This window comes from Lontra canadensis, unplaced genomic scaffold, assembly GCF_010015895.1.
Source record: "Lontra canadensis isolate GAN:19392208 unplaced genomic scaffold, GSC_riverotter_1.0 scaffold29, whole genome shotgun sequence".
Lineage (NCBI taxonomy): Eukaryota > Metazoa > Chordata > Mammalia > Carnivora > Mustelidae > Lontra > Lontra canadensis.
The window spans coordinates 13118815-13144174 of NW_022631023.1; the positions used below are offsets into that span (position 1 = coordinate 13118815).

Below are 25360 nucleotides of genomic sequence, written 5' to 3' on the forward strand. Positions count from 1 at the left end.
ATTATTAGTTCACTTTTAATGTTGGGATATCCTCTCCAGGCACAGAGATCCTGGAACCCGTAAATGTTTTTCCTCTGGATTTCTGTGTCCCTTTTGTTTTTCCGTTTCTTGGCTAGAACGCCCGCCTTGATCTCAAAGAGCAGTTTAGGTGCAAAACTTGGACCGATCCATTGCTAAGCGTCATTTTTTTAACACGGTGCATGGGGACAGTAAGGAGATTCCAATTTTAGTTACTGGGATTTAACCAAGTTGATTGCTTTTTTTGCCGATCCTTCCTTGGGGTTTAGTTTATCTGCACGTGCAACATCATTCAGAGCCAGAGCTGAAATTGTTTTCTCGAGTGAATTTAGCTCAGTAGCCTTTACAGAAGTAGGTCCCCCATTCCGGGATTCGTTCTTTTTGTGAATGGAAGTTGTTACGTTACCACCTGTCAGCTTTTGTTTGGAAATCTATTTCTTCTTGTCATTTGTTAATACCAGCCTTGTTCTTGGTAACTTGAAGATCTGTATTTACTGATTGGTGGCCTGGTTTTAAACCAATAATCAAGTCTTAATCAAAGCACATCTTGCCCATCAGTATTCTTTCTCCATTGCTGAAATCTAACATCATTCTTTGCTTCCTTATTTCAAAGAGATTGGACCCCTGTTTCATTGCTGTGGAGGGTTTTAGCTGCCCGGCTTAGATTAACCCAACCGCTGAATGCACGCATATCCCATCCTTACAAACCGGGCGCTACTCTCCAGCCTCCAGCAGAGTGGTGGGGAGGATGGAGTGTGGCAACAGCCTAAGAAGGCCAGAAAGATCATGCCTTGAGGTTCCCTGAACCTCACCTGGGAAATGGAGCCGTTTCCCTCCCAGATCTGTGCTGGAGGTCAATGCAAGCACAGAGATGATGGTCCCCGTAAATACGAGTGCTAGAGCATCATCTTTTCTTTAAGAACGTCCCTGGGGCCTCACTGTTGCCTTTGAAACAGAACTCACACATAGATATTCTTGCTGCAGGAATTCCCTGCTCTAAATTAAGGCGGGTTGGTGGAAGAAATCCTAGCAAGAACACTGAGCTGAATGGATGAGCCATTTCTCTCTTTCTTCCAAATTTCAGTGCCCACTCACTCACACATGGCCCACCCGTGGATGCCGTGGACCAGGTCTAAGAAACCGTATCTAAGAAATTTTTCCTTCCTCTACTAAAGCTCTTCTCTCAGTAGCTTCTTCCTGTCTCTGAATGTCCCTTTCTTCATCCAGTGCCACCATCTCTGCTCTGGTCCATGTTCACGGGAATAATTAATCCCTGTGTACGATCTGGGGATCAAAAAGAGCAAAGCCTGACTACCGTTGCCCGGCTAACTTGATTTCTTACCGTAGAGGGAAAAAGAAATGGTGTTGCCCAGCGTCCATCAGCACAATCCCGACTGCGACATTTGGGTCCATGAATATTTCACTCCGTCCTGGTTCTGTCTGCCAAATAACCAGCCAGCCCTGACTGTCGTCCGGCCCGGGGACACTGCCCGGGACACCCTGGAGCTGATCTGCAAGGTATGAAGTTACTCGGGTTGTTTCCTTGAGAAGAGCGGAGGGGCCCGGAGGAATTTCCCAGGGCGCACGTGGGAGCTGGGCGGTGTGCTGGAGAGGCAGGCATTCCCAGTATACCTCCATTTCCCCTCAGAGCAGCTTCGGAATCCTTTGTGATCATATGCATAATCAGCAGAAGCGAATTCTTTGGCTTTGGGAGGAGAGGGATTCTTTTTAAGTAGCTTCTTTCAATATGTGTATTTCATAGAATTGTAATGAGCGTATCACACGCTCGTTGCAAAAATCGTAGACAATTTGGGTAAAGAACAAAGCGAGTGAAACCTACCCTTCCAGGATCTGGAAGTTATGCTGTAAACAGTCTGGCGTTTGTCTTCCCTTCTGTTTTCCACACGCACACACACGCGTGTATTTAATGGTATCGTGTTTTGTGCGCTGTGTATAACCTGCTTTTTGACAGCAACGGACACGCCGTTGCATCTGGGGAGGGAAAAACTGAAAGAAATACGTGTGACCTCTAGAATGGGAAGCTCCCTTTCCTATAAAACAGAGCATTAGCCTCTTTTTGTGTGAGTATGTGACAGATGCCTGAGCTCATCCTCTCTGCTTTCACTTGAAGCTGAGAAACTTCCTAATCTTTTTCAAGGTCAACATGGAGTTATTTTTTTTTCACCTCCGACGGGCAGCCAGTTGGAAGTCCCTTGAGTGAGGGAAGCAAAGAGGAAAGCAAAGAGCTTTCCTCATGGGCCCGTTTTTACTTTCACACAATTGATAGCACTAATAGTCCTATTTAGTTCTATCAAGTCTGAGAAAGAACTGATGCCCCCCACCCATTACACAGATGGAGAAAGTGAGGCCCAGATAGCCGTAGCTCCTGGCCCTGGGCTCACATCACAGTCAGTTTGCAAAGGAGGGATTGAACCCACATCCACCTGGATGCTCTAAGCCTCGTTGTACCCTCCGGCACCAGATCGCTCATCAGGAAGGGTGGGATGTAAGGGTCGGAAGAATCTAGAATCTATTCTTGAGGCAGTGTGATGGTTTTCCCCAGGGCCACGAAAGGACAAGTAGAGACCTTTCTGGCATAATTTTGCCCCGGAAGACACTGGATGGAGACAGTGACATTTTGAGGACCTCCTCACTCAACATAATGGTTTATAAACACTGCCCAGCTTTCTGTCCCATAGCAAGCACCTCAATGCTGTGTGTAACTCTGCAATCAGCAATTTTTTAATTTGTTAAAGAAAACAAATCACTAGGGCCTTTGTAAGGGGGGAAAAAATGGCTCTTTCTATGAGTGGGAGAAATGAAACAGTCTGGCTCAAATAAGCCTTATGTGCAGGAAATGTAGAAGGACCATTTGTTTCGGGACAAAGCTAAAACCAGCCCCCATATAGGTGTTAAAAATAAATGATACTGTTACATGCTTTGAATCCTTCATGTACATGAATTCTAGCTTTTTGAAGATAATGGTATTTCTGTTCACATTTTTCATTTTAATTACTTAACAAAATTGGCCTATTGAGGATTTCTGCATTCTTTTATTTATAGATTAGCACGATTCTTTAGAGACCCATTAATATTCTGCAGAGCTGTGGGAGTTATTCTCAGAACTGCAGCTGAAGGTGTCAAAAGTAGGACTCTTGTGCTTTTTTTTTTTTTTTTTCCCCATAAGCCAAACTTACTTGGCATTGCTTTAGGGCCTCCTATATCCATCAGCCTCAGACACAATTAGGGATGGGAGGGTAGGTCAGTTTTCTAGTGACCATCAATGGGTGGAAAATTGAATAGTGAATGGGGAAAATAATGATGGGCCCAATTTGAGATACTTTTCAAGCAGTTGCCTTGATAGAAACCCAAGGAATGAGGAATAGTATTGTCACGGCAACTAGAGACCATCTCTACAAAGATAGTTGGACCTGTCCCCCTAGGAAGTGTTTATTTCTATCGCTGGAAAGGCTTTTCATGGCATCATGAAGACAGAAGGTCATCCTGCCCAATTTTCCTTGGATCCTCAGCTCTTTTTCCCCAAAAGTAGAAATAAAGACAAAAAACAATATGGCGTGGGACAAGCCTAAGTGTCACGAGTTTAAAAATGGAAAACTTCTGTGTGCACTTTAAGAAATTGATGGTCTCTGGAAAAACACCCATGTAGGATAAATTATATAGTGTGTTGAGAGCCAGGTGCCTTCTAAAGCTGGCTGCTTCTCTGGAAAACACTTTATTGTCATTAGTGGAGCCGGTTTTATTCTTAAAAGGGAAAGAGATAATGGGGAAACAGTGCTACATGTTATTAATGATCTAATTAATGGTGAGTGTTTTTTTCTGTTGGAGAAGGGACTGAAAAAGAAAGGTGATTGTCAGAATGTCTGTCTTTTATTTCTTTATTGTCATTCTCAACGTGGGTGATGGATGCTTTTTCTGATATTTAATAATCAATCTCTTTCTTCTGTCTCTTGCATTCAGCTCATTCTCTTTCCTATTCTATCTGATCCACATCATTTCCCATCAGTTTGTCATCTGCCATCCGAGAACCAGTCAAGTTCTGGTATAGTAAATGTTTCAAGATCTACATTTCATGTACTGTTCATGTTATGGATGTTACAAAAAAGATTGTTGCTAAATATAGCAGGTAACCACGTTGGCCTTTGGGTTTTCGATATATTCTGATCATTGCAATTACCAAAATAATTGCAAAAAAATTCATTCATCCATAGTCACTGATATTATTCATGTGTGGCCCTGGGATGAGTTTTATTTCATGCTGTTCCTATGTTGGCTTATGCCTTTGATTATTCTATAACCATTGGCTTAAAAAAAAAAAAAAAAGGTCACCTTGAAGAGGAGGATAAATATCTTTGGAAATTCCATGGTAGTTGCGTGCATGAGTGCATGCGTGCGTGTGTGTGTGTGTGTGTTTGCATGGATTTCTATATGTGATAACTGCACGCTTTTATGTTTCCCTGAGAAGTTGGACCAAAATGGAAGAGCAATCCCATATGGATTGAAAGATCACATTATTATCTATTATAATTGGCTCAGACTATTTACTGAAAAAAGCTGCATTGTGTTTTACTACTTCATCCTTTGAAGTAGATGCAAATTTAAAAAAATATGCCAACCCGGCTAATACTTGTTCTCTGATAATATTCATCTTCAGGTATGATGTGTGGCTACATGGCCTCAAAATGAAATCAGATGGTCTCTAAGTAATTCAAGTAAATGCACTTTGGAAAACTGATTGGTACCACTTAAATTTTTCCCTCACTGATTTTTCTCTTGAGTTAGAAAGCTTTGTCTTGAATGTTTTGCAAGTCTACAGCAGGCCAAATATTTAGAATTGCCACGTTAAAATATTTATTGATGTTTGGAATTCTTTTTTGCACAAAGATGTATTGCGAACATGGTAATTTGCTCGACCTGCCTTGGTATTGACTAGCAGATACTCGGGGAGCATAAAATTCTTCTTGAAAGTTCTGACGATCTGATTTAATTCATTAGGATGAAGAAGTTCATTGGTTAATTCATTAGGATGAGTATTAAAAATTTTGTTTGTTGCGTATGCCATTTTGTTTTACAAAATCATCAGGACATTATTGTACATAGCTTCATGAAGTTTGGAAAAGGTGGTGGGGGAGGGTGGGTGGCAAGAATTGGCCTCATTATCACTGTTGTCTTTGCTGTGCTCCTTGAAGTGAGGTACCTTGACAGCTGTCATTTGTCATTCTCTGTACATCTGTGTAAGTGTTTCAGCACAGGAGCACTTAAGGTGTGCTGAGAATCTCCAGTCTTCATCAAGACTATCTTAAGATGTTTGGTGCCTGATAGTGGGGCATCTGTCTCTCACACTGAGGGTTCAGGAACCAGAAACTTCTTAGGTGAGGTTGCTGTTCAGGTCCGACTTCCAGAAGACCGTCTGACTCAGTCACAGCCTCATTGCGAGTATCCGCAAAGTGTTTATTAATGATGACAGTAGGGTTGCCAGGTAGACTTGTTCCTTACCACGACCCGATGGAATTTCATTTCTGTTTCCTTCCCACCTCAGTCAGAAACAGATGGTGAACACAAATTTTTTTCTTCTACTTAAAGATTTCAGTGAGGACCTGGGTAGGTGGGAAGCAGTTGCAGCTTCTGTCTCTGGAGGGAAACTTTCCTGATCCTTTTACCCTAAATATTATTATTTCATGGATGTTTGTCTCAGCAGCTCTCCCACAAGCAATAGATCGCACACTTGAAAACTTGCCTACGCTTCTACGCTTCTCTGGATTACCCGTACGCTTGTGTTGTCTTAGACACTGACCATCTGGGTCGGTGAGACACTGAGCGTTTGACCAGTGGTGCCTGTGATCACACGGCGGGCTTCAGACCCTCACTTGACTTGGGAGAGGATACATGTTGGGGGTTCCGAAGAGTCACTGATAGAAAACTTCCTAATCATCGTGCTAGATGTTCAGAACACACTCATTTGCACTCTCTGGAAATGTGCAGGATGGAAATTGCGGTCTCTGGAAATGTGCATAATGCAGGATGCCTGTCTTGCATGTATCTTTATTCAAAAAGCAAAGGCACCACCCCACCACCTTCCATTTTCTGCACACCCTCTCTCCATAGCCATACACACGCCTAAAGTCTTCATTTCTATTTCTGCAGTGCCTCACACGGGGTCGGGGACACTTACGAGTTTATTAGATGTGATCGAATGACTGTTATTAGAATAATTGTTGGTATGATCTTAGCTTGGCCTTGAAAATGTTTTTGGGGGGTGGGCAGGGTAAGCAGGAGGAGCTTGAAAGCAGTGAAAAATCCATTTCACTTATCTTTAAATAATTCTCACCATTGGAGCTTTACGTGGGAAGAGATTTTATATTTACGAAAAATGTCAGACTTATTTAAGAGTAGAGAATCATGTCATAAACATCCTGCATGTCATACTATCACCAAGGTCCTGTGATTACCGAAATTATGTTTCATCTGTTTACCAACTCCCTTCCCTGCTCTGAATTGTTTTGGAGGCAAATTGCAGACATCATATCTTTATCTCCTAGTACTTGAGAATGAATCTCTAAAAGATAAGGCTTTAGAAAAAATGACTCGATTGAAACATTTTCTAACAATCATTTTCAGGCTGCCGTGTAACTTTTGAAGAACATTTTCTTAGGTTTTTCTCTGCATCTTCATGAATTTAGATGGAGGGTTAGTCATAAAACCACATTGCCACTATGGCTTCCCTCCACCTGCAATGTTAAATTGAGGATGACTTTCTAGGGGGGAAAAATCAGTTGACCTGTTCTGGACCAAAGGAGAAGGCCTGGTTATTTCAGTCCTTAAGGATTTTAGAATTGTTTTCTTTGGGCAAGTCATTCAGTGTGTTTCCAAAGCGGGACCTGTGCCCATCTGCACTGCCCCTGGAGGGAGTCTCACTCAGGGTGTATATAAATGAGACTGAAATCCAAATGCCTTGTCTTCACACTGACTCGCCTGCAAATGAACTGTTAACAACTGTCCCAGTGTCCCCATGTGGTTAGAAAAACAACTTTGCTGGGCACAGCTTTTCTCTACCACTGGGAGTACTTCCTTGCCTTTCTGTTACTTTGCTTCTTTAATCACCTTTGTGTGTTTAGAATTATGTGGAAGGGCTTCTTTGAACTGGTGGGTTTTGTTGCAAAACCGGTGTTAAAGGGTATGACTCAGATCAGCAGCAGTGGAGAAGCGACTCAGTTATTTCCATAGAATCATAAAGTCATAGCTACCCCTGGGATATTATTCATCTGTTGAATGAAAATGCTTTTAAGGTTTGAGTTTTCAACGTAAACCTTCTAGGAGGTATAGAAACGTTACCCCCCTCTGCAGTGAGAAATCTCTGGAGTCTAGAAATCTCTAGAGCTCTCTAGAATTCTTGGGATGGTAATATGTCAGTGGGCGCTAATTATTCCTCTTTACTATTGAACAGACATTGTCTTTTCTTTTTCCTTTCTCTTGTCCTAGACACATCAGCTGGATCATTCTGCTCATTACCTGCGTCTGAAATTCCTAATAGAAAACAAAATGCAACACTACGTTCCAAAGCCCGAGGAGGACATTTATGAGCTGGTAATGTTTATGACTGTTGTCCAAGTACATTCTGTGGGAGATTATTTTTAAATTATATGTGTGCTCGTGCTAATTGTGGTTGGTGAAGAGGAACGAGTTCTAAAATAAATGAGCCTCCTTCAGCGCTCTAAACTTTGTGAAGGTGGCCTTACTTCTCACAGTGTGTCTGCCAAGTAGAAATGCCACCTTTGTGCGATCGTGAAAGATTGAAATCCAGAGCTGCCTCTGAGAATTTTAGTTGCTTTCCTTGCAGCTTTTGCAGTCCTTTGTTTTGAATTGGTGACTCAGAGATCAGCTGGCTGTTGTTGGGGGGGTAGAAAAAGCCCTAACTTCCGTGTTGACTGACTCTTACCTGTGTATGGGAACCGATGGGTCGAGTCCCATAGGATGAAAAAGCAGCACTGGGATTGTATGTCCCCGTCTTTTGTAACTGTCCTTAGAGCAGTTCCTAGGGACATTTACATAGGTTCGAGCCTCATCACGGGACATGGGTTCTAAACTCGAGCTGGGTTTTATGTTGGCCCTACTGCTTACTCATTTTGTGGTATTGGCAAAGAAAGAGGTGCTGATAGAGTTGACCCCTGAACAGTGCAGGGGCCCGGGGCATTAACTGCCTGCACGGCCAAAAATTTGAGCGAATTTTTGATTTCCCTGAAACTGAGCTGCACATAGCTTGCTGTTGACTGGAAATCTCACCCATAGCGTTGACAGTCAATGAACGCATAGTTTGTATGTTGCATCCATTATGTCCTGTATTGTTGCAATAAAGTAAGCTGGAGAAAAGAAAATGTTATTAAGAAAGTCACAGGAAGAGGGGGCACCTGGGTGGCTCAGTTGGTAAAGCAGCTGATTTCAGCTCAGGTCATGATCTCTGGGTCCTGGGATCGAGCCCTGCATCGGGGTCCCTCACTCATCACCAAGTCTGTTTGTCCCTCTCCCTCTGCTGCTCCCCCTGCATGTGCTCTCTCTCTCTCTCTCTCAAATAAATAAATAAAATATTTTTTAAAAAGTCATAAGGAAGAAAAAATACGTTTACAGCCCTCTAAAAAAAAAAAAAACTATGTAAAAAATGGACCCATGCGGTTCAAACCCTTGTTGTTCAAGGGTCATCTGTGCTTAATTTCGAGGATTTTGCAAAGATTAGACATCATGATACACATAGTAGATAGATACTCAGTCAAAGGTGGTCCCAGCAGCAAGACGGCAACAAGTTCCTTTTTTGTTAGGCGAGTGATACATTTTTCAGTTCCAGGAAGAGACGTTTGAGGAGCAAGGTGCCTCTCTCTTGGAATTTGTTCTTCCCTCTCTGCACTTAGTCATTCCTCTGGGGGCCACCGTGCTTCTTGCCACGGAAACACGAATGATAACAGCATGACTTCAGACACGCTTACACCACAGAAAGCAGAACTGGAAACTTAAACCCCGGTAGTCTCTCTCTCTGAAAAGGAGAAGCGTGATTTAAAATTTAGTGGGGAATTTTGTTTCCAATCCACTGTTTTTTTGACGTTCACTTCGTGTACGCTAGAGCTCAGCAAGCGAGAAGCACGCAATTCGAGGAGTTTGAACCAATGTATGCCATCCTGCTTCCAGTGCTACGGCCCTAAGTTAGAACGTTGCCATCATCCTGAAATGTTCCTCGTGCACCTTTAAGTGTTGCTAATGAAATCAGAGAGGGAGTGCGTCTGCTGCGCTTTTCTGAGCCATGCAATCAACAGAAGAAGGTCAAGACCAGTCTATTTCCAAGCATCGCCTAAATAATGACTGTTAACAGAAGAGGGAACTTTTAGCGGAGAGTAGCTGATTTGTTTTTCCCCCCTCTGGCATGTGGAAGAGCCCCAGCTTTGTTCTTTGTGAGCAGAGGAAAGAAAACCCTGTTCCTTACGTAACAAAGCAAAGCGCATTGGCAGTAAGACTGGAATTGCCACCAGATCACCCATGTGTTTGCATCTTGGTGGTCGTGACTTCCCTATATCGCACCTGACCCACTTCCGTGTCCCTCGTCTCCCACACATCGCAAGTGCTTGAGACACGTCTTTTGAAATTATGTAGACACAATTACTGTTTTTGAGTCTTGGCCGTTGTGTAGTTCATCTAATGTAGGAGACAGAGGTGTGCCAAGGTTAGTCTGTCTGTATCTATGGTTGCTGGACAGATGTTCTAATTATAATTTTTTAAAAGAATCTAAAATGTGAACAGAGTGTGGTATTCTCTCTTGCTCGTTGCGAAAGGTCTCCAGCTCGGAGATCCCTGAGCAGGCAAACGCCGTAGACTCATTAATTTTATTGTTCAAACTGCAAGGGAGTATTGCTTACTCACATCTCTGTTTTTACCAGATTCTGAACTTTTTTGTTCTTTTTTTTTTTTTTTTTTGAGATTTTATTTGTTTGAGAGAGAGAGGCAGAGAAAGAGAGCATGGTTGGGGGAGGGGCAGAACGAGAGGGAGAAGCAGACTCCCCAGCCGAGCAGGGAGCCTAAGACCAGGAGAGGCTCGATCGCAGGACCCCGGGATCATGACCTGAGCCCAAGGCAGACGCTTTACTGACTGAGCCCCCCAGGGGCCCAGGAATTTTTGGTTCATAAGATAGCTTGGGCAACTTGGTAAAGCCTGTATGAAATAAAATACGTCGGCTTGCCAGTGGCCTAATTATGTTGAAATAATTATCAAAAACAGTCTTAAAATTATAGATAATGTATGTGCTTCTTTATTGGGTCATTAAATAATAAGAGCTAGCGGTAAGTCTGATAGCTCCTGCTGTTTTGAAGTCGTGATGAGCGTGAATAACACTTTGAGGTAGTAGTGGCTGCTAGAATGTGACTGGGAAATAACTAATTTTTTTCTCGTGACAGGTCACAGCGGCTGCTAATATTCCTGTATTTGTTGCCTGCATATATTTCTGATTGGAGATTTCAGTTGCTTCAAATGCTAGGTGTCAGTTACTGGTTAATGAATATAAAGATGGCATTTTTTTTTTTTTTTCCCACCATGTAAGTTTACACCCCACCTTGAATTCTGCCCAGGAGTTCCTGGTTTCCAGTCCCTGGTACAGGCCATTTACTGGTTCTGATGTCCTTCTGAGGCAAGGGGTGTTTGAACCCACAGTGTGCCTGGAGGCTCTTTTGAGAGTTTGCAGATTTCAGCGTGTTGCCCCTTACTGACCAAACATCAGACCAGTCATGCTTAATTGGTTTCCAGCGCCCAACTCCATTTTATTTTTTATTTTTATTTTTATTTATTTTAATTTTTAAAAAAGATTTTAGATCACAAGCAGGTAGAGAGGCAGGCATTGAGAGAGGGGGAAGCATGGTTCCCGCAGAGCAGAGAGCCCAATGCGGGGCTGGATCCCAGGACCCTGAGACCATGACTTGTGCCCAAGGCAGAGGTTTAACCCACTGAGCCACCCAGGCGCCCTTATTTTTCTTTTTAAAGATTTTATTTATTTGTGAGAGAGAACGAGTGCACTCACAAGCAGGGGGAGTGGCAGGCAAAGGGAAAGGGGGAAGTAGGCTCCCCGCTGATCAAACAGCCTTTTGGGGGACTCGATCCCAGGACCCTGGGATCATGATCTGAGCTGAAGGCAGATGCTTAACCGACTGAGCCACCCAGGTGCCCCTCCTCCATTTTATTTTTGACAGACCAGGGAAGCTCACAGATGTGCGAAGTGGTTTCCTCAAAAATAACTCACTTATAGATGACTGTCCCATTATATCATCTATAAACGATTCTCTGACATTGTTTTACCCACCGTTCTTTTGTAGGAAAGCTGGTAGTTATTAGGAAAAGCGTGTACTGGATTTTAAAGACTTAAGGGGTCTGGCGTGTTCCCTCGGTGGCTTAGGGGATCCTTGTGAATGGCTGTAACGCGTTGGTGACCTGCTCGTCTGCTTGGCTGTTTACGTTCCCATATAAGTGCTATTTCCTTGGCTACTTTTTCATATTTGGTTGTTGGGCCCAGTGGATGGGATGATAATGAATGAGAAGCACTGGCTTTTCAAAACCCATTTTAAATGTGTTTTTCTTGAAGTGACGGGGGAATAAAGAGTTTGCAGAAACACTGATTAATTGATTTCCTAACCAGTACATATTTATTTAGCACTTCTGTGTGCCTACCACGACTACAGCTGTTCCAGGCACTGGGAGACGTCATCAAAAATCCTTCCTCCTAGGGACGCCTGGCTGGCGCAGCCAACAAAGCATATGATTCTTAATCTTGGGGTCATGAGTTCAAGTCCCACCTTGGGTGTAGAGCCTACTTAAAAAAAAGAAAAAGATGGAAAAAGTCTCCATTCTTCATGGAACTGATATTCAAGTTTGTGAAGACAGATATAAAAATATATGATTTTTTTTTTTTGGCATAAAAACATGTAAATGCACACTTTCAGAGGATGTCAAGAGCTTGGAGAGGAAAGGTTAGGTCGAGGGGGCAGAAAGTTGGGGCATCCGGAAGCCTAGGGTGCTGCTCCTTCAGCTGTGTTTGGGGTGATGTGTGAACAGGAAGTGAAGTGAGACAATGAGTCGTGGAGGTATTTTGGAGGGAAGTGTTCTAGGCTGAGGGAACAGAGGGGGTTGAGGCCCTGTCAGGGGGCGGGTGGTAGGAGTGGTGGGAGTGAAGGTGGTTTGCTTGCTGTGTGAGGAGGGCAGTGGGTAGGGTAAGTGAAGGGGCTGGGGAGGGAGGCTTGAGGATGTAGGAGAGGAGGGAGTCGGAAGCAGGGTAGGCCATCTGGGGTGTGCGGGAGAGGGGAAGCCCCAGGGGAGGAAGGACATTAGCAGACTTCTGTTTTAGTAGGCTCACTGTGGCTGATGGGTGGCCAGTGGACCATAGGGCATAAGAGAAAGAGCTGAGAGCAGTCAGGGGGCTAGTGGGCAGCGGTAGCGGGGGCGGTCGGTGATGCTGGCTTGGACCAGGGCTCCCAGAGGAGCTGTGGAAACAGATGATTATGATTTCACGATAACTCGAACACTTGGTAATCAAGTTTTTTCTTAAATCTGATGACTTTTTAATCTGGTGTTTGAAAAGCAGGAAAGCGTGAGACACGGTTGATTTAATCAAATAAAGGGAATGTCTGTGACGTTTCGCTGTTGAAGCTCTTTGTATAAAAGGACACAATTTTAGCATTTCTAGTTTCACGTATTGATTGTGCTTGCACTAAAAAATATATTTTAAAGTGCAGACCCTTCTTGAGATTTCGATATGTTTTATTAGTGCTTTTTACTAAACACGATGTTAGTCTAACTACCCCCAGAAAGGACTATGGCCAAGGGGCTTACCTAGATTACACTAAGGTATCGTCTGATGCTGGTCAAAGACACAACGGCTTTCACACCAAATGCAAAGAAAAGTAGAAGACAATAACAGGAAAGAATAGGAAGATTATTCACAAAGCTATGGTCCCACCGGGTCTGTGGAAACCACTTGGAACTTTCCAGAGATAATTGGAACAGTGGCATACTGCCACCTAGGGTAAGAGTTTGGCTCTCAAGGAAATTTTTTAAAAGCATGGTGTGAGGAGCACTGGGTGTTACAGGCAACTGAGGAATTATTGAACACGACCTCTGAAACTAAGGATGTGTACTGTATGTTGGCTAATGGTTTAAAAAAGGGGAAAAAAGTAAAAACCAAAGCTCAAAGTAAGTCGAAGGGAACACAGTTCATGGCATTTTATTGACCAGTCCGTGATGTTTTCAAATAATGGCATAAAATGTTAGTATATTTGGTAGTTTTGACTTTGGTGACCGTACCTTCTGAACTAAAGATCGGTTTTATAACTGATTTCTTCTGATTCGTAGAAGGTATTTGTATGAACATTTTTCTGAAATATAAAAAGAAAACACATGAAATTATACCCCTAACACATGGCATTTGTCGAAAGTTGCATGAAGTGAGCGTGTTCTAGAGGACCCGGGCAGTGTGGTCGGTGGTCCCTTTATTTCAGGCTCCCTGAGTCCCAAGCATCAGATGCATCTCTCCCACCTGTCAGCTGCTCTAAGAAAGGGAAGAAAAGGAAATTACTATTATTTTCTACTTGCCTGAATTAGATTATTTCTGGAGGAATCACCATGTGGTCAGAGATGGGAGCAGGTTTAGATAGCCACCAAGACTTCCTTTCATGCTAAGAGACATCCATCTCTTATTGACTTTGGCACAAACAGATTTTCAGTTCAAAACTGAATGATAGTTTTTAAGTTCCATATGAACTTCGACACTTGTTATTTGTTTTTAGAATATTTATCATAATTTTGGAAATGGCCTTTGGCTTGCTTACCTAAGAAATAAGGTTTGGTACCTCCAAGTGAAAATGAATTAAACTAAATTCAGATAAAGTTTCTGGTATGTGACCTGCAGCTTTCCGTTGTCTTTTCCCCCTCCCAAGATTTCTTGGGTTTCTAGAGAACTGATTAATTTACATGCTTTAGCTTCCTAGCTAATTTGGTATAATCCAGCGGCTAAACGAGAATACCCTCCGTTTATATAATTTGCTGTCCATTTCAGTTCTTTAACTTGTTGTCATCTGTTGTGCTACCATGAGCCCTTTGGACAAAAATGGTTTGTGAACAGAAGAAAATGGAAACACAGAGATTTCTCCTTATTTCTAGAAATCTCTTTCTGAGATTTTTATAAATTGTTTCCCCAGTACTGGAGATTTGGGGGGGGAGGCAGAGGAAGAAGAAGAGAGAGAAATCTTAAGTGGGCTCCAAGCCCAGCGTGGGGGAAGGGGGCTCGATCAGACGACCCTGAGATCGTGACCTGAGCCAACATCGAGAGTCAGACGCCTTAGTGACCGAGCCACCAGGCGAGGCATCGCGAATACTGGAGATTGTTTATGACTTTAGCAAATTCATTTCTCAGGTCTGTGAGAGATACCAGGTTGGAGAAGACACACAAAGTGGTGGTGAGGGCTTATTTAGAAACTGGAACCGTAGCTCAGTTGGGGAATATGAGTTTGACATTTCTGCTGTGGTTCTTAATGAGTTCAGTTCGATAAAGAGACTGAGATGTGATGAGACTTTACTTCCAAGTATCAATTGCGAGAAAATAGATCTACAAAACGATGTCTATTCCTAGTAAGTTATTTATAATGAAATCCTCATCAGACTCCTCTTTGTCAACTTTTCAGCTGTACAAAGAAATTGAAATTTGCCCAAAAGTCACTCGGAACATCCAGATTGAGAAGTCAGATACGGCCAGTGATAATTATGGTACGTTTATTTTTCTTTGATCTTTGGTGTTTTTCAAGTTAAAGCAATTCCTGGGTAAACATGCACTTATTTACAATTCAATAAAATGCCTTTGGGGCCTGTTTAGAACAGATAGCACATCTGGCTCCTGTGCTCTGCAGAGCAGCCAACGTCAGGAAAAAAGAGATATTTATTGTGGGTCCGGGGAAGACTTCAGCGTAAATTTCATAACCTTAATCAGCAGGATTCAACTGTCGTACAAAGGAAATGCCTGTATCGGGAATAGATTACTTTATCTCGTGGTATACGCTTAGTAATGAAGAAATGATCTTTTCACACCTCTCTCCCTCAGATATACTCATTATTCTCCCTTCTCCCACAAATCATGTGAAAGGAACTCATTTTGGGGTTGTATGGGGGGCCCCCAGGACCACCCCTAGAGTTGCTGATTCACTAACACGACCCAGAGGACTCAGCATATAGTCCTACTCATGACCATGACTTATAACGGAGAAACTAAACAAAGCAACATCGATAAAGGGGAAAGGCACACGGTGGAGTTGGAGGAAACCCAGTTCAAGCTTCTGAGAGTCCTCCCCCAGTCACACAGAGCGTCCTTAATGTCCCCAGCAACAAGCGGACAGTGCCTGGGAGCCGTGGTCCAGTGGGGAAGCTTGTTGGAGACTCAGTGCCCCGTCAGCCACATAGACACCCTTGCCTAGTATGTAGCAGAGGCTCGGACTCCCAGGCAGAAAGCAGGTGTTGGGCGTAAACCGTATTATTTCCACACATTCGAGGCCCAGGGAGCCCCGTGAGGGTGATGGGAACCCCAAATCCAAGTCCCCGGATGCCAGCCAGGGGCCAGACGTGTACACAGGCCTTTCAAAGACTAGTGCTCAGGGTTGCTATGATAACGCTTCCCCCCGCGGTCGCCCACATCCTGGCGTCGTTGACTAGATCATCCCTTCCATATGTTTCTGGCTGCTTAGCATCACGCTGTGTGATCGGAAAAGCAGTGGAGCTGGTGCTTCAGGAAAAGACGTGGGGAAATCCATCCCACCATGTTAGTCAGGAGCGGCGGGCTTGGCTCTGAGGTAGCTTCAGACAGGGAAATGCCTTCCTAACTTCACCACGCATCCGTCGTGGGTTGGCTGGGGCGCTCTCTGTGGTCCTCACTCTAGGACACGGGCCCTCGGCCGCTGCCACCTGGGGCATTGTCCGCATCTTGGCAGGGGGGAAGAGAGGAGGTGGTAAGCCAGGCACCGTGCACCCCAGCTTCCTCCAGGGGGCAGGGAAGCGTAGCCCTGCTCTGTGCAGGCAGGAGGAGAACCTGGAAAGCCGGAGGGAAAGACAGGAGCCTACGCTGTATGCTCATTTACGGTTTCTCCCTGAGTTCAGTTTTTCGGCTTTTTAGCGTCTGAGCATCTTCAGGTCCTTTCCTGCACAGCGGGATGGCGCGGTCCTTCCGCCCTCACTTCTGCAGGTGCCTGGTCCTCGTCTCCGAATGCTCCCGAGGCCACCTGGCTTAACGAAGAGAACCTAATTTTGAACCCCGGTCACTGGCATGACACCTTGCTGCTGTTTACCTCTTGACCCTAAAACTAAAGGTGTCGTAAACCCGGAGGATGTTTTCGATGGCAGAGGATAAATGTCTGTGAAGGGCTTATTATGCCTCAGAAGCGTGACCTTGGTCATTAAGGCAGTTACTGGGAGCGGTGCTATAAAGAAGCATCTGGGTTCTTCAAAGGAAGATGCACCGTGCACTCTTTTCTCTTTAAGCAGCGAGAAGCAGGAGAGGGCTGAATTTCAAGCTCCTGATATGGAACTCTAAGGTTGACTGGTACTTGGACTCGGAAATGGGGCATAAAACTGCTGTACTTGTTTTATATATATATTTTTATTGACATGACTCAACCCACTTGCATTTCCACGCTGAAGGTGTTACAGCGCATCAGACATCCGCCTGGAACGTCTTGTCAGCCGTGCTTCTCAGACCGTCTGATGTCTTCGGAAGCAGGGGTTTTGTTTCGTTTTGTTTTCCTGTCCCCCGTGGACCACCGCTGCTTTCGTAAACTATGAGAGCTCACGCATGGAGGTGTGCCAGGGTCACACGGCGGGGTTCTCAACGCTTAGTCTCAGTTTCTGTCCTTACGCGACTGTCAGCAGCCAGCTGCGCTGGGATCCTGGATTGCACATTCTAGAACCTGCTACAGGGGCTACTCTGAGTTCACGTTGGCATAAGGTCTTCCAACCGCGTATTGATTGAGAAGTTAAACAGTCCCCCAATCCCGAGAGGCCTGGTTGCCTCTGACCTCAGAACCACCAGCGAGTGTCTAAATTCATCGTATCTGTATTGAACCCCAGCATCCAGGAAGGGCGCCTTCCTGCTGTGTCCCGAGCTTGGTATGTGTGGAAGTGACTCGCGCGCGCCAGGGTACGAAAAGCTAGCTACAAGCCACATGCTGCCCTCTGTCTTAGAGCACTTCAGGGAGGGAAATAGCACCTAATAATCCAACTGATGGAACCACTGGGAAGATTCGACGCTTCCTTAATACCTCCCGGTTGCCCTTCCCACCACCTCGTTGAAATCTGTTCAGATAGTTACGAGGTGAAACACGATCACCTCGGCTGCCTTGAAATCGCCTCGGATGCCTCGACGCATCGTTTAAGGAACATTCGTTCCTTTTTCTCCGGGGACTTCCGCTGGTGTGTTTCCGGTCGTGTGAACTGTTTCTGTCAGAGGTGCCTTCACTTGGCCCATTCTCTGAATTTCACTGTACCCTGGAATCTGATTTTGGGTACTTCCCTGCTGTTTCTGATGTTGTCATGATTTTTCTTTGGCTATAAATTTTAGTTTGAGGAACCTTCTGGTTGGTTCTCACAGGACTTTGTCACCTTGGTTTCTTTTCTTAGTTTTAATCACTTCCTTCATTCTCGAGAGCAGTACGGCACTCGTGGTGCCTCCTCGTCTTTGTAACTGACAGCCTTCCGAAGGGGCGGGTACGTTGGGCTTATATTCTGTAACTCCCTCTGCCTCCTATCGGCAGTCTTTTGGGGCTACTTTACATTCATCGGCTGGGAATTAGATTGTTATTATCCTCTTCAAAAGGAAAAAAAAAATCTCGACTGTACTGATTAACTGTTAAAATCAGTGTTCTTTAGTGACCTCAAAATAACCCAGCTGTAGGAAGTACCCTATTTTCTTTGTATCTGTCAGTGTCGAAGATGGGTATAAATCCCTCCTCCCCCAAGGGTGCACTGCACTGACATCTTGAAATGGAGGCTGCTCTTGGGGACCCTGAGAGCCCGAGGTAGTGTCTGCTGTGCAGCCGAGTGCGGGGAGAGCTGCCTTTCTGAACGCTGAGAGGGGCTGCTGTTTGCTTAACACTAAATGGGTGTCTTTTGATAGGAATTCCAGCGCAGAGCTAAACTGCTACTAACTTTGTGCACATTGGTTTCCATTTGCATGATCTTCCAGAAAAAATTGCTAAAGCTTTCCTCAGCAATCCTATCACAGAGATTCCCCACCAACTTGGGGGGTCTGATCTGTTTCTCAGAGCCGTATTTGCCCAGTGCCAATTTCATGGTCAGCTGAGTCTTTGTTACTGTCTCTTGGTTATTAAAAAAGAACACCAAGAGAAGAGGGAATGGGGCAGAGGAACAGCTCAGCCTTCTCCACTGACTTTGGCTTAAGGAGGCTTGGATCCTGTTCTCCACCGTCCCCTGTTCTGGTAACTTCCATTCAGGCGGCTTCTCCCCTAGCACCTTGGCATTTGTTGCTCACTTTAGTTGTTTTTTTTTTTAAATATATTTGACAGAGAAAGAGAGATCACAAGTAGGCAGAGAGGCAGGCAGAGAGAGAGGGAGAAGCAGGCTTCCCGCTGAGCAGAGAGCCTGATGTGGGGCTCCATCCCAGGACCCTGAGATCATGACCTGAGCCAAAGGCAGAGGCTTAACCCACTGAACCACCCAGGCGCCCCATCACTTTAGTTTTAATAGAAAAAGAAATTTGGCCTCAGAACTTTACAGAGTCACAGCATTTCAGAAAGGAGATTCCTGTATTTAATGAATCTTATACATTCTTTCTCTTGACCTAGCCCCCGGTTCTGCATCTATTCTAATGGATAAGGGAAAAAAAATCCTCTCCTGAAACACAGATAGATAGAGCTATTTTAAGGCTAATGTCCACATCAGTAGCTCATGTATAAAATTGTTTTTACTTGAGTGAAGCTTCTTGAACCGTAATCGGAAAGTTGCAAGTGGCTGTAAGAATGGAATTAAAAATAGGAGTGGAAAGTCCTCGGGGCGTGGCCTGTGTTGTCCCCATCTGAGGGAGTTATGGTACTGGAGTGGGCGAGGACAGTTGGTAGTTTTGCCCGTGTGTGGGTATCTATTTCCTGGTCCTGTGAATGAAACAGAAAAACACATATTTGTTATAACATGGCCTGAAGTCTTGATGACTCCCTGGGTCCCCATCCTGTAATTAGTTCTTCTGTGTTGTTGTTATTTGCTTATTCTTTAAAACCAACGTGGTTTTTTCCAGCCTCAAGGTAATACCTATATAATGGAATTATTTTTCACCCAGACCTGAATGATGTCAGATCTTTACAACTGCATTCATTCCCGTGGCTCTTTTAGGGGTGTTCGTCCAAGTTTTACTTGAGGGAAAGGTAGTACTGGTTGGGACCTTGCACTGGTGGATCAGAAGGAGGGTCGTGTGTGTGTGTGTAAGTAATCTCTACACACAACGTGCCTCTCAAACTCAAGACGCTGGGATCAGGAGTCAGCTGCTTCACTGAGCTGGCCAGGCACCCCAATCAGGAAAGAGTTGTAGTGAGACTCTCTAGAAACAGAGGTGACCAGGGCTTTGGGTCACAGAGATGATCCAGTAGCCCCAGGATCAGGAGCGTCTCAGATCCCCTCTTTCTCAGAATGTAACAACCCCAGGATTAATGAGCTAATGGGCTCTGGAAGACTGGACAGGTAATAAGGCAATGTTAAGATCACACATTAGTAGAATGTGAAATCAATCCATTTCAGTATAAAATAAGATTTGTCAAGTGAGTTGCTACTTAATCCCGTTTGCAGAATTTTATTAAACTAGTTGTCAGTACAACAATACATATGGCGGAACACACACCGTACAGTTGTCAGGTGTAATGTATCGTAGGACAAGGATTGGCTAAGAAGAGTCAAGAGGACCCAGGTGAGATAAACTCATCATTCTGTTTGTGCTGGGGGGAGACAAAGAAGAACAAACACTGGCATTTACTAGCGAGCAAGGTAAAGGAAAATAAAATCGTCTTCCATTTGAGTTGATAGGTAGGTGGTCTGAGGATAGATGTACCTGGTAAGACTAATTTTTACAAGTAGTGACTTTTTTTAGAGTTTTCCAAAAATACATTTTCCTGCTTTGCAAAAATAATACGAACAAGGAAAAACAATTGCTCCAAACTGTAACCAAAAACATTCAACATACGTGGTTCACAGCGGGTACTTCCTGCTGTTTGGTAAACATTCAGAAGGTGTGAGCCTACCATTCTGGCTTCTGTGTTTTCTAGGGTTTTCACTTTCCTCTGTGGAAGAAGATGGTGTTCGAAGGCTGTACGTGAATAGTGTAAAGGAAACCGGTTTAGCTTCCAAGAAGGGTAAGTCATTGGCTGTCTTGTCTGTTTGTCCGCCTCTCCTAAATTTCCCTTGGGGTGTCTCTGGTGGTGCAGATTACTTGAACCCTGTGTCATTGAAAACCCTTGGAGGAATATGGATTTTATTCTCTAAACTCAGGTAGGTAAGAAATGTCCCGTTCTTGGATTTTAAATCTGATTCTGAGCCCATGTCCTTGGGGCAAGTGGGAAATTCCATTCTAGTCTGACATGATTGTCTTTCTCTACCAGGCAGGATGGTGTGGAAGTCCTAGGGGGTTTTCCCGAAGCAGCATTTGGGAACACCCCCCTGTGCTGGCCCCCACTGCCATTGGCTCTGTCCTGAGCCTGCAGATCTCCTTCAGAGTGGATGTTGTCTTGCTCCCATCCATGGAAAAATCTCAGCAGATGTTGGGAACCTAGGGGTTCAGGATCCCGTCTTCTTGGCCCGCACAGAGAGCTCTCCTCCGCCCCACCCTGCCTGCAGCCCTACAAGGGCTCACTGGAGTCCGGGTTACTTGTGAAACCTCAGCTCTCTTTCCTCTTTGTGCTCAGAGAGAATCTTTTCAGCCTAGACTTTTTGCTTCCTGTGTTAGTTTCCTTGGGCTACAGTAACAAATTATCACAAACCGAGTGATCAGAAACAACAGGAATTTATGCTTTTCTAGTTCAGGAGGCCTGAAGTTCAGAATCAAGGTATGGGCTGTTTTCCTTCTGGAGCCTCTGAGAGAAAAATCTATTCCCTGCCTCGTCCTTGCTTCCAGGGGTTGCTGGCGGTCCTCGACATTCCTTGGCTTGTGGCTGCCTCCCTCCAGTCTCTGCTCTGTCGTCCTGTGGCCTTCTTCCCTGTGTGCCTCTGTGTCTACTTGGCCTTCTTAGAAGAATGCTGGTCACTGGTCTTAGGGCCCATCCTAATCCAGGATGATTTTTATCTCAGCTCAGTTACATCTGCGGAGACCCTGTTTCCAGCTCAGGTCACATTCTGATATTCCAGGTGGACATGAGTTTTGGAGGACGCTTTCTAGCCCACCATACTTAGCATAAACACATCACACAGGTAGGCAGGGCTCAAAATCCACCTTTCTTTCATTCTTCTTGTTACAGAATTCTTAGTTTCCATCCAGGTGGTGGCAAAATCATACCTGTTGAATGGAGAAGACCAAAACATCTGGATCACTTGGCCTGAGATGTAATGCCTTGTGTCTGCTCAGTTAGAGCCGTGAGTGGGGCGGCCAAGGAAATGGTAGAGTGCCCTCCCTTGCCACCTCCTTCCGTGTCTTGGCACAGTTTAGCTCTGGTTGTTCATGACTTACGAGCCACCCGTGCAGGTTACCTCACCCTGTGCTGTAAGCCAAGGATGGCAGAAGTGTGACAAAGGGCAAATAAAGTCAAAGTCATTTATCCACTGTTCTCATGGAGGAGGATTTTCCTTCTGTACTTTTCAAGGCCAAAGGCAGCCTGGAGGCCAGGGTCTGACACTATGTCCGGGTCTGAAGGCTGGGGCTTGAGCTGTAGTTCAGCTAAGAGTAGAGGTGGGTAGGGTTCCTTTACCTTCAAACCCAAAGGCTGATTGTTATCTCTCGCAGCGCAGAGAATGTGCCTGTCGGCGTCAGTGTGGGGGTGGGGAAATGTGCCGCCTCGGCCTCAGTCACTTCCTGTTTTAGTTCTTTGAATCCAGGAACCCTAGTGTTAGATAAAAACAAATGGTCCTCTGCTCCAGCCCACTGGCCCCGTGTGTCGCCCTGTTCTCTGTAGATTGAAGAGTAATGGCCATTTGGCCACCTGGGTCACGAACACCATCCTAATACCCGCTCGTAGAGAGCAATGTCAAGAAAGATATTTAGGTGAAAGGTTTTTTTTCTGTTGTTGTTTTTTTAATGTTAAGTCTAGCCTCTATGTGCAGACCTCTGGGTAATCACAAAACATTCTCCTCCTTTAGCGTCTGATCCCTGTTTTACCTCATTCTTTTTTTTTTTTTTAATTTTTTAAAAAAATTTATTTGACACAGAGAGAGAGAACACAAGTAGGCAGAGAGGCAGGCAGAGAGAGAGGGGGAAGCAGCCTCCCTGCTGAGCAGAGAGCCCGATGCGGGGCTCAATCCCATGACCCTGAGATCATGACCCAAGCCGAAGGCAGAGGCTTAACCCACTGAGCCACCCATGTGCCCCTACCTCATTCTTTATAGACTGAGCTGGATGCCGGTCACCTTCTTACTAAGTCTTATTTATTTTTGGGAGCCACTTTGGGCTTTTGGCTTGTCTTGAGCTAAGGGTTCATCCCCCTTTAATACCCACCTACCCCTCTGCTGGATCTCGCATTGGCTGTGCTTACAGAATTGACTTTTTGAACTGCAGTATGTTCTTCTAACACTTCTCTTTGTTCAGCTTGGGCCTGTCTTTCTACTCTTCGGGTCACCCGAGGCTGGGATCTCGCATCTCACCGGCTGCCATCGACATGTTTTTCTGATGGCTGCATGCACAGCACAGGGCCCAGTTGAGAAAGCCACGGTGTGTCTTTCTCAGATCAGCATCTTCTAGACGCTTCATTTTGCCATGGCCAGTTATGGGGATTGCTTCTGAGAAGGCCCTGGTTTTCTGTGAGCGAGAAGAGCTTTCCATTTTCTTCTACTGTGTATTAATGAGAGTTCGCCTCTATTGAAATAGATCCTCCCGGTGCTCGATGCTGTGCTTAATCTCACTGAGCTCATTGTCACTTTTACTTAGGAGGAAACTGGGACTGGGAGAGATTCAGTAATGTGCCAACGATCACCGAGCAGTTACATGGTGACATTGGGACTGAAGGACCCCGGTGGGGCACTCCGTGGCTCACTCCTGCTGGGCTGCCCACAGTCATGTGTTAATACTGAGAATAAGTCACTCAGCCAGCTGCCTAGAGTCGTTTTCTAGGGCTGCTATAATGACCATGAACTTGCGGGGGTGTGTGTAAAGCAACAGAAATGTATTCCCTCCTGTTCTGGAGGCCAGAGGTCTGTGTCCTCTCGGAAGTCTCTAGGAAGAGCCCCTCCTAGCCTCCTCCAGGCTCTGGTGGCTCTGAGGGTTCCATGGCCTCCAGCCCCCGTGGCTGCCCCTGTCTCTACATGGCCTTCTCCTTTCTGTGCGTCTTTTCAAAGGACATTGTCAGTGGGTTTAGGACCCACCAGAAAATCCAGCTTGGTCTGTCTCAAGATCATGTATTTAATTACAACTGTGCAGATCCTGTTTCCAATAAGGCCCCATTCACAGCTTCTGGGACATGGATGTATCTTTTGGGGGGGGGGTCCCCGTTTATCCTACTACACACTTTGGTTCTACCATTCATAGTAAACCTGGAAGGTCTTTGAAAGAAACAAACAAACTTGGGGCACCTGGGTGGGTCAGTCAGTTAAGCGACTGACTTTTGATTTCGGCTCAGGTTATGATCTCAGGGTCGTGAGATCGAGCCCTGCTTTGGACTCTGTGCTCAGTGTGGAGCCTGCTTGAGATTCTCTATCTCTTTCTCTCTGTCTCCCTATGCCCCTCTCTCTCTCAAAAAAACAAAAACCCAAACTCATAGATGTTTAAGTTCTTTCTTCTGTTCTTTTTATCACCTCCCCTTATATCTAAGCATAAGGGTTGTCTCCAAGAGAAGACTTCAAAAAACCAAAAACTAACTACCTTTTGCATGGGGGAACTTTTGTATTTTCAACTCAAATGCCGTGATGCCAGAATCTTTTACCTAAAAATGGAGTGGTCAGCGTCCCAGAAGCCCACCTCCATGCAGGGAAAAGTATTTTCCTTTCCTTGCCATTGCCTTCTCACTCAGAATATCTCTTAGAGTATCTTTTTTTTTTTTATTTTTAAGATTTTATTTATTTATTTGACAGAGATCACAAGGAGGCAGAGAGGCAGGCAGAGAGAGAGAGGAGGAAGCAGCCTCCCCGCTGAGCAGAGAGTCCGATGCGGGGCTCAATCCGAGGACCCTGAGATCATGACCTGAGCCGAAGGCAGAGGCTTAACCCACTGAGCCACCCAGGCGCCCCTCTCTTGGAGTATCTTATGATACAAGACGGATGTCAAGTAGTTTGGAAACCTGAGTACAGATGACCAGGGGGTGTGACTTGGTGAAGCTGGGGAGTGAGAACGTCTCTGGGGAAATTCTTTCCCGTGGCCTCAGACATGGGATCTGTGGAATCTGTGTGGCTTCTCATTTCTGCAGCTCATTCCTTACCTTTCCCTTCATTCATTCCCTTTGTTGAGTTTGCTTTTCCACCCGAGTCTATAAAATAAGAATTGGACTCTTTTTTTCCTTCTTAGCTGAAACAGTACTTTGGCTCTTTCCACGTTCCTGTCTGCCCTCTCCCTTTCTCAAACTGCTGACATGTTCTCTTGATATCAGGTTGAAATCCCCCAGGGAGGGTCCGTCACAGCCTCTTTTTCTTTTGGGTTGGGCTACTTCACGGCTGCTCCTTTGGGTCCCCAACTTCAGCAGCTCTCCCAGCGTGCTTTGCAAAAGCAGCAGAACCTTCGGGGACCTTCCGAGAGATACGCACTCCGAGGTCCTCATGTAGTTCAACGAAGGGAGGAAGGCGTAAAATGATCCTATTTGGTTCATAGATTGTGTTGGGGATCGAGTCAATTTCTGTGGTCGTGGCCAGAAGCGACTCCCCACATGCTGGTTCCCAAGCTCATTCCAAGGTGGTGATCAGGAGATGTTAGCGGGCTGTGCCACATGTGTGCGCTGTAGCACGCGCATGTGCAAAACTTACTGATTGCAGTGATCAGAGCATTTCTGCTTTCCTCCCCCTCAAACCGACAGTGGCCAGAAGTAGCATTTGTGAGGAGGAATTGGCCGATGCCCAAAGCACAGAGATTTGGGAAGGAGTCCGTGGGTTTGGTCGGTGTGTTCAGGACAGGTAGGCATGCTGTCACATCCGAGTCCAGAACCT

The 25360-nt window shown here is 45.1% G+C and overlaps 1 protein-coding gene across 2 annotated transcripts in view; it reads left to right on the top strand.

The window, feature by feature from the left end:
* Positions 1 to 25360, top strand: part of TIAM1 (TIAM Rac1 associated GEF 1) — a 198250-nt gene that overhangs the window by 116758 nt on the left and 56132 nt on the right. For both annotated transcript variants that reach the window (XM_032865446.1, XM_032865445.1), the window contains exons 10-13: positions 1366 to 1536; positions 7516 to 7620; positions 14734 to 14815; positions 20356 to 20442. In XM_032865446.1, coding sequence (XP_032721337.1) covers positions 1366 to 1536; positions 7516 to 7620; positions 14734 to 14815; positions 20356 to 20442 — 445 coding nt within the window. The remainder of the gene's footprint in view (positions 1 to 1365; positions 1537 to 7515; positions 7621 to 14733; positions 14816 to 20355; positions 20443 to 25360) is intronic.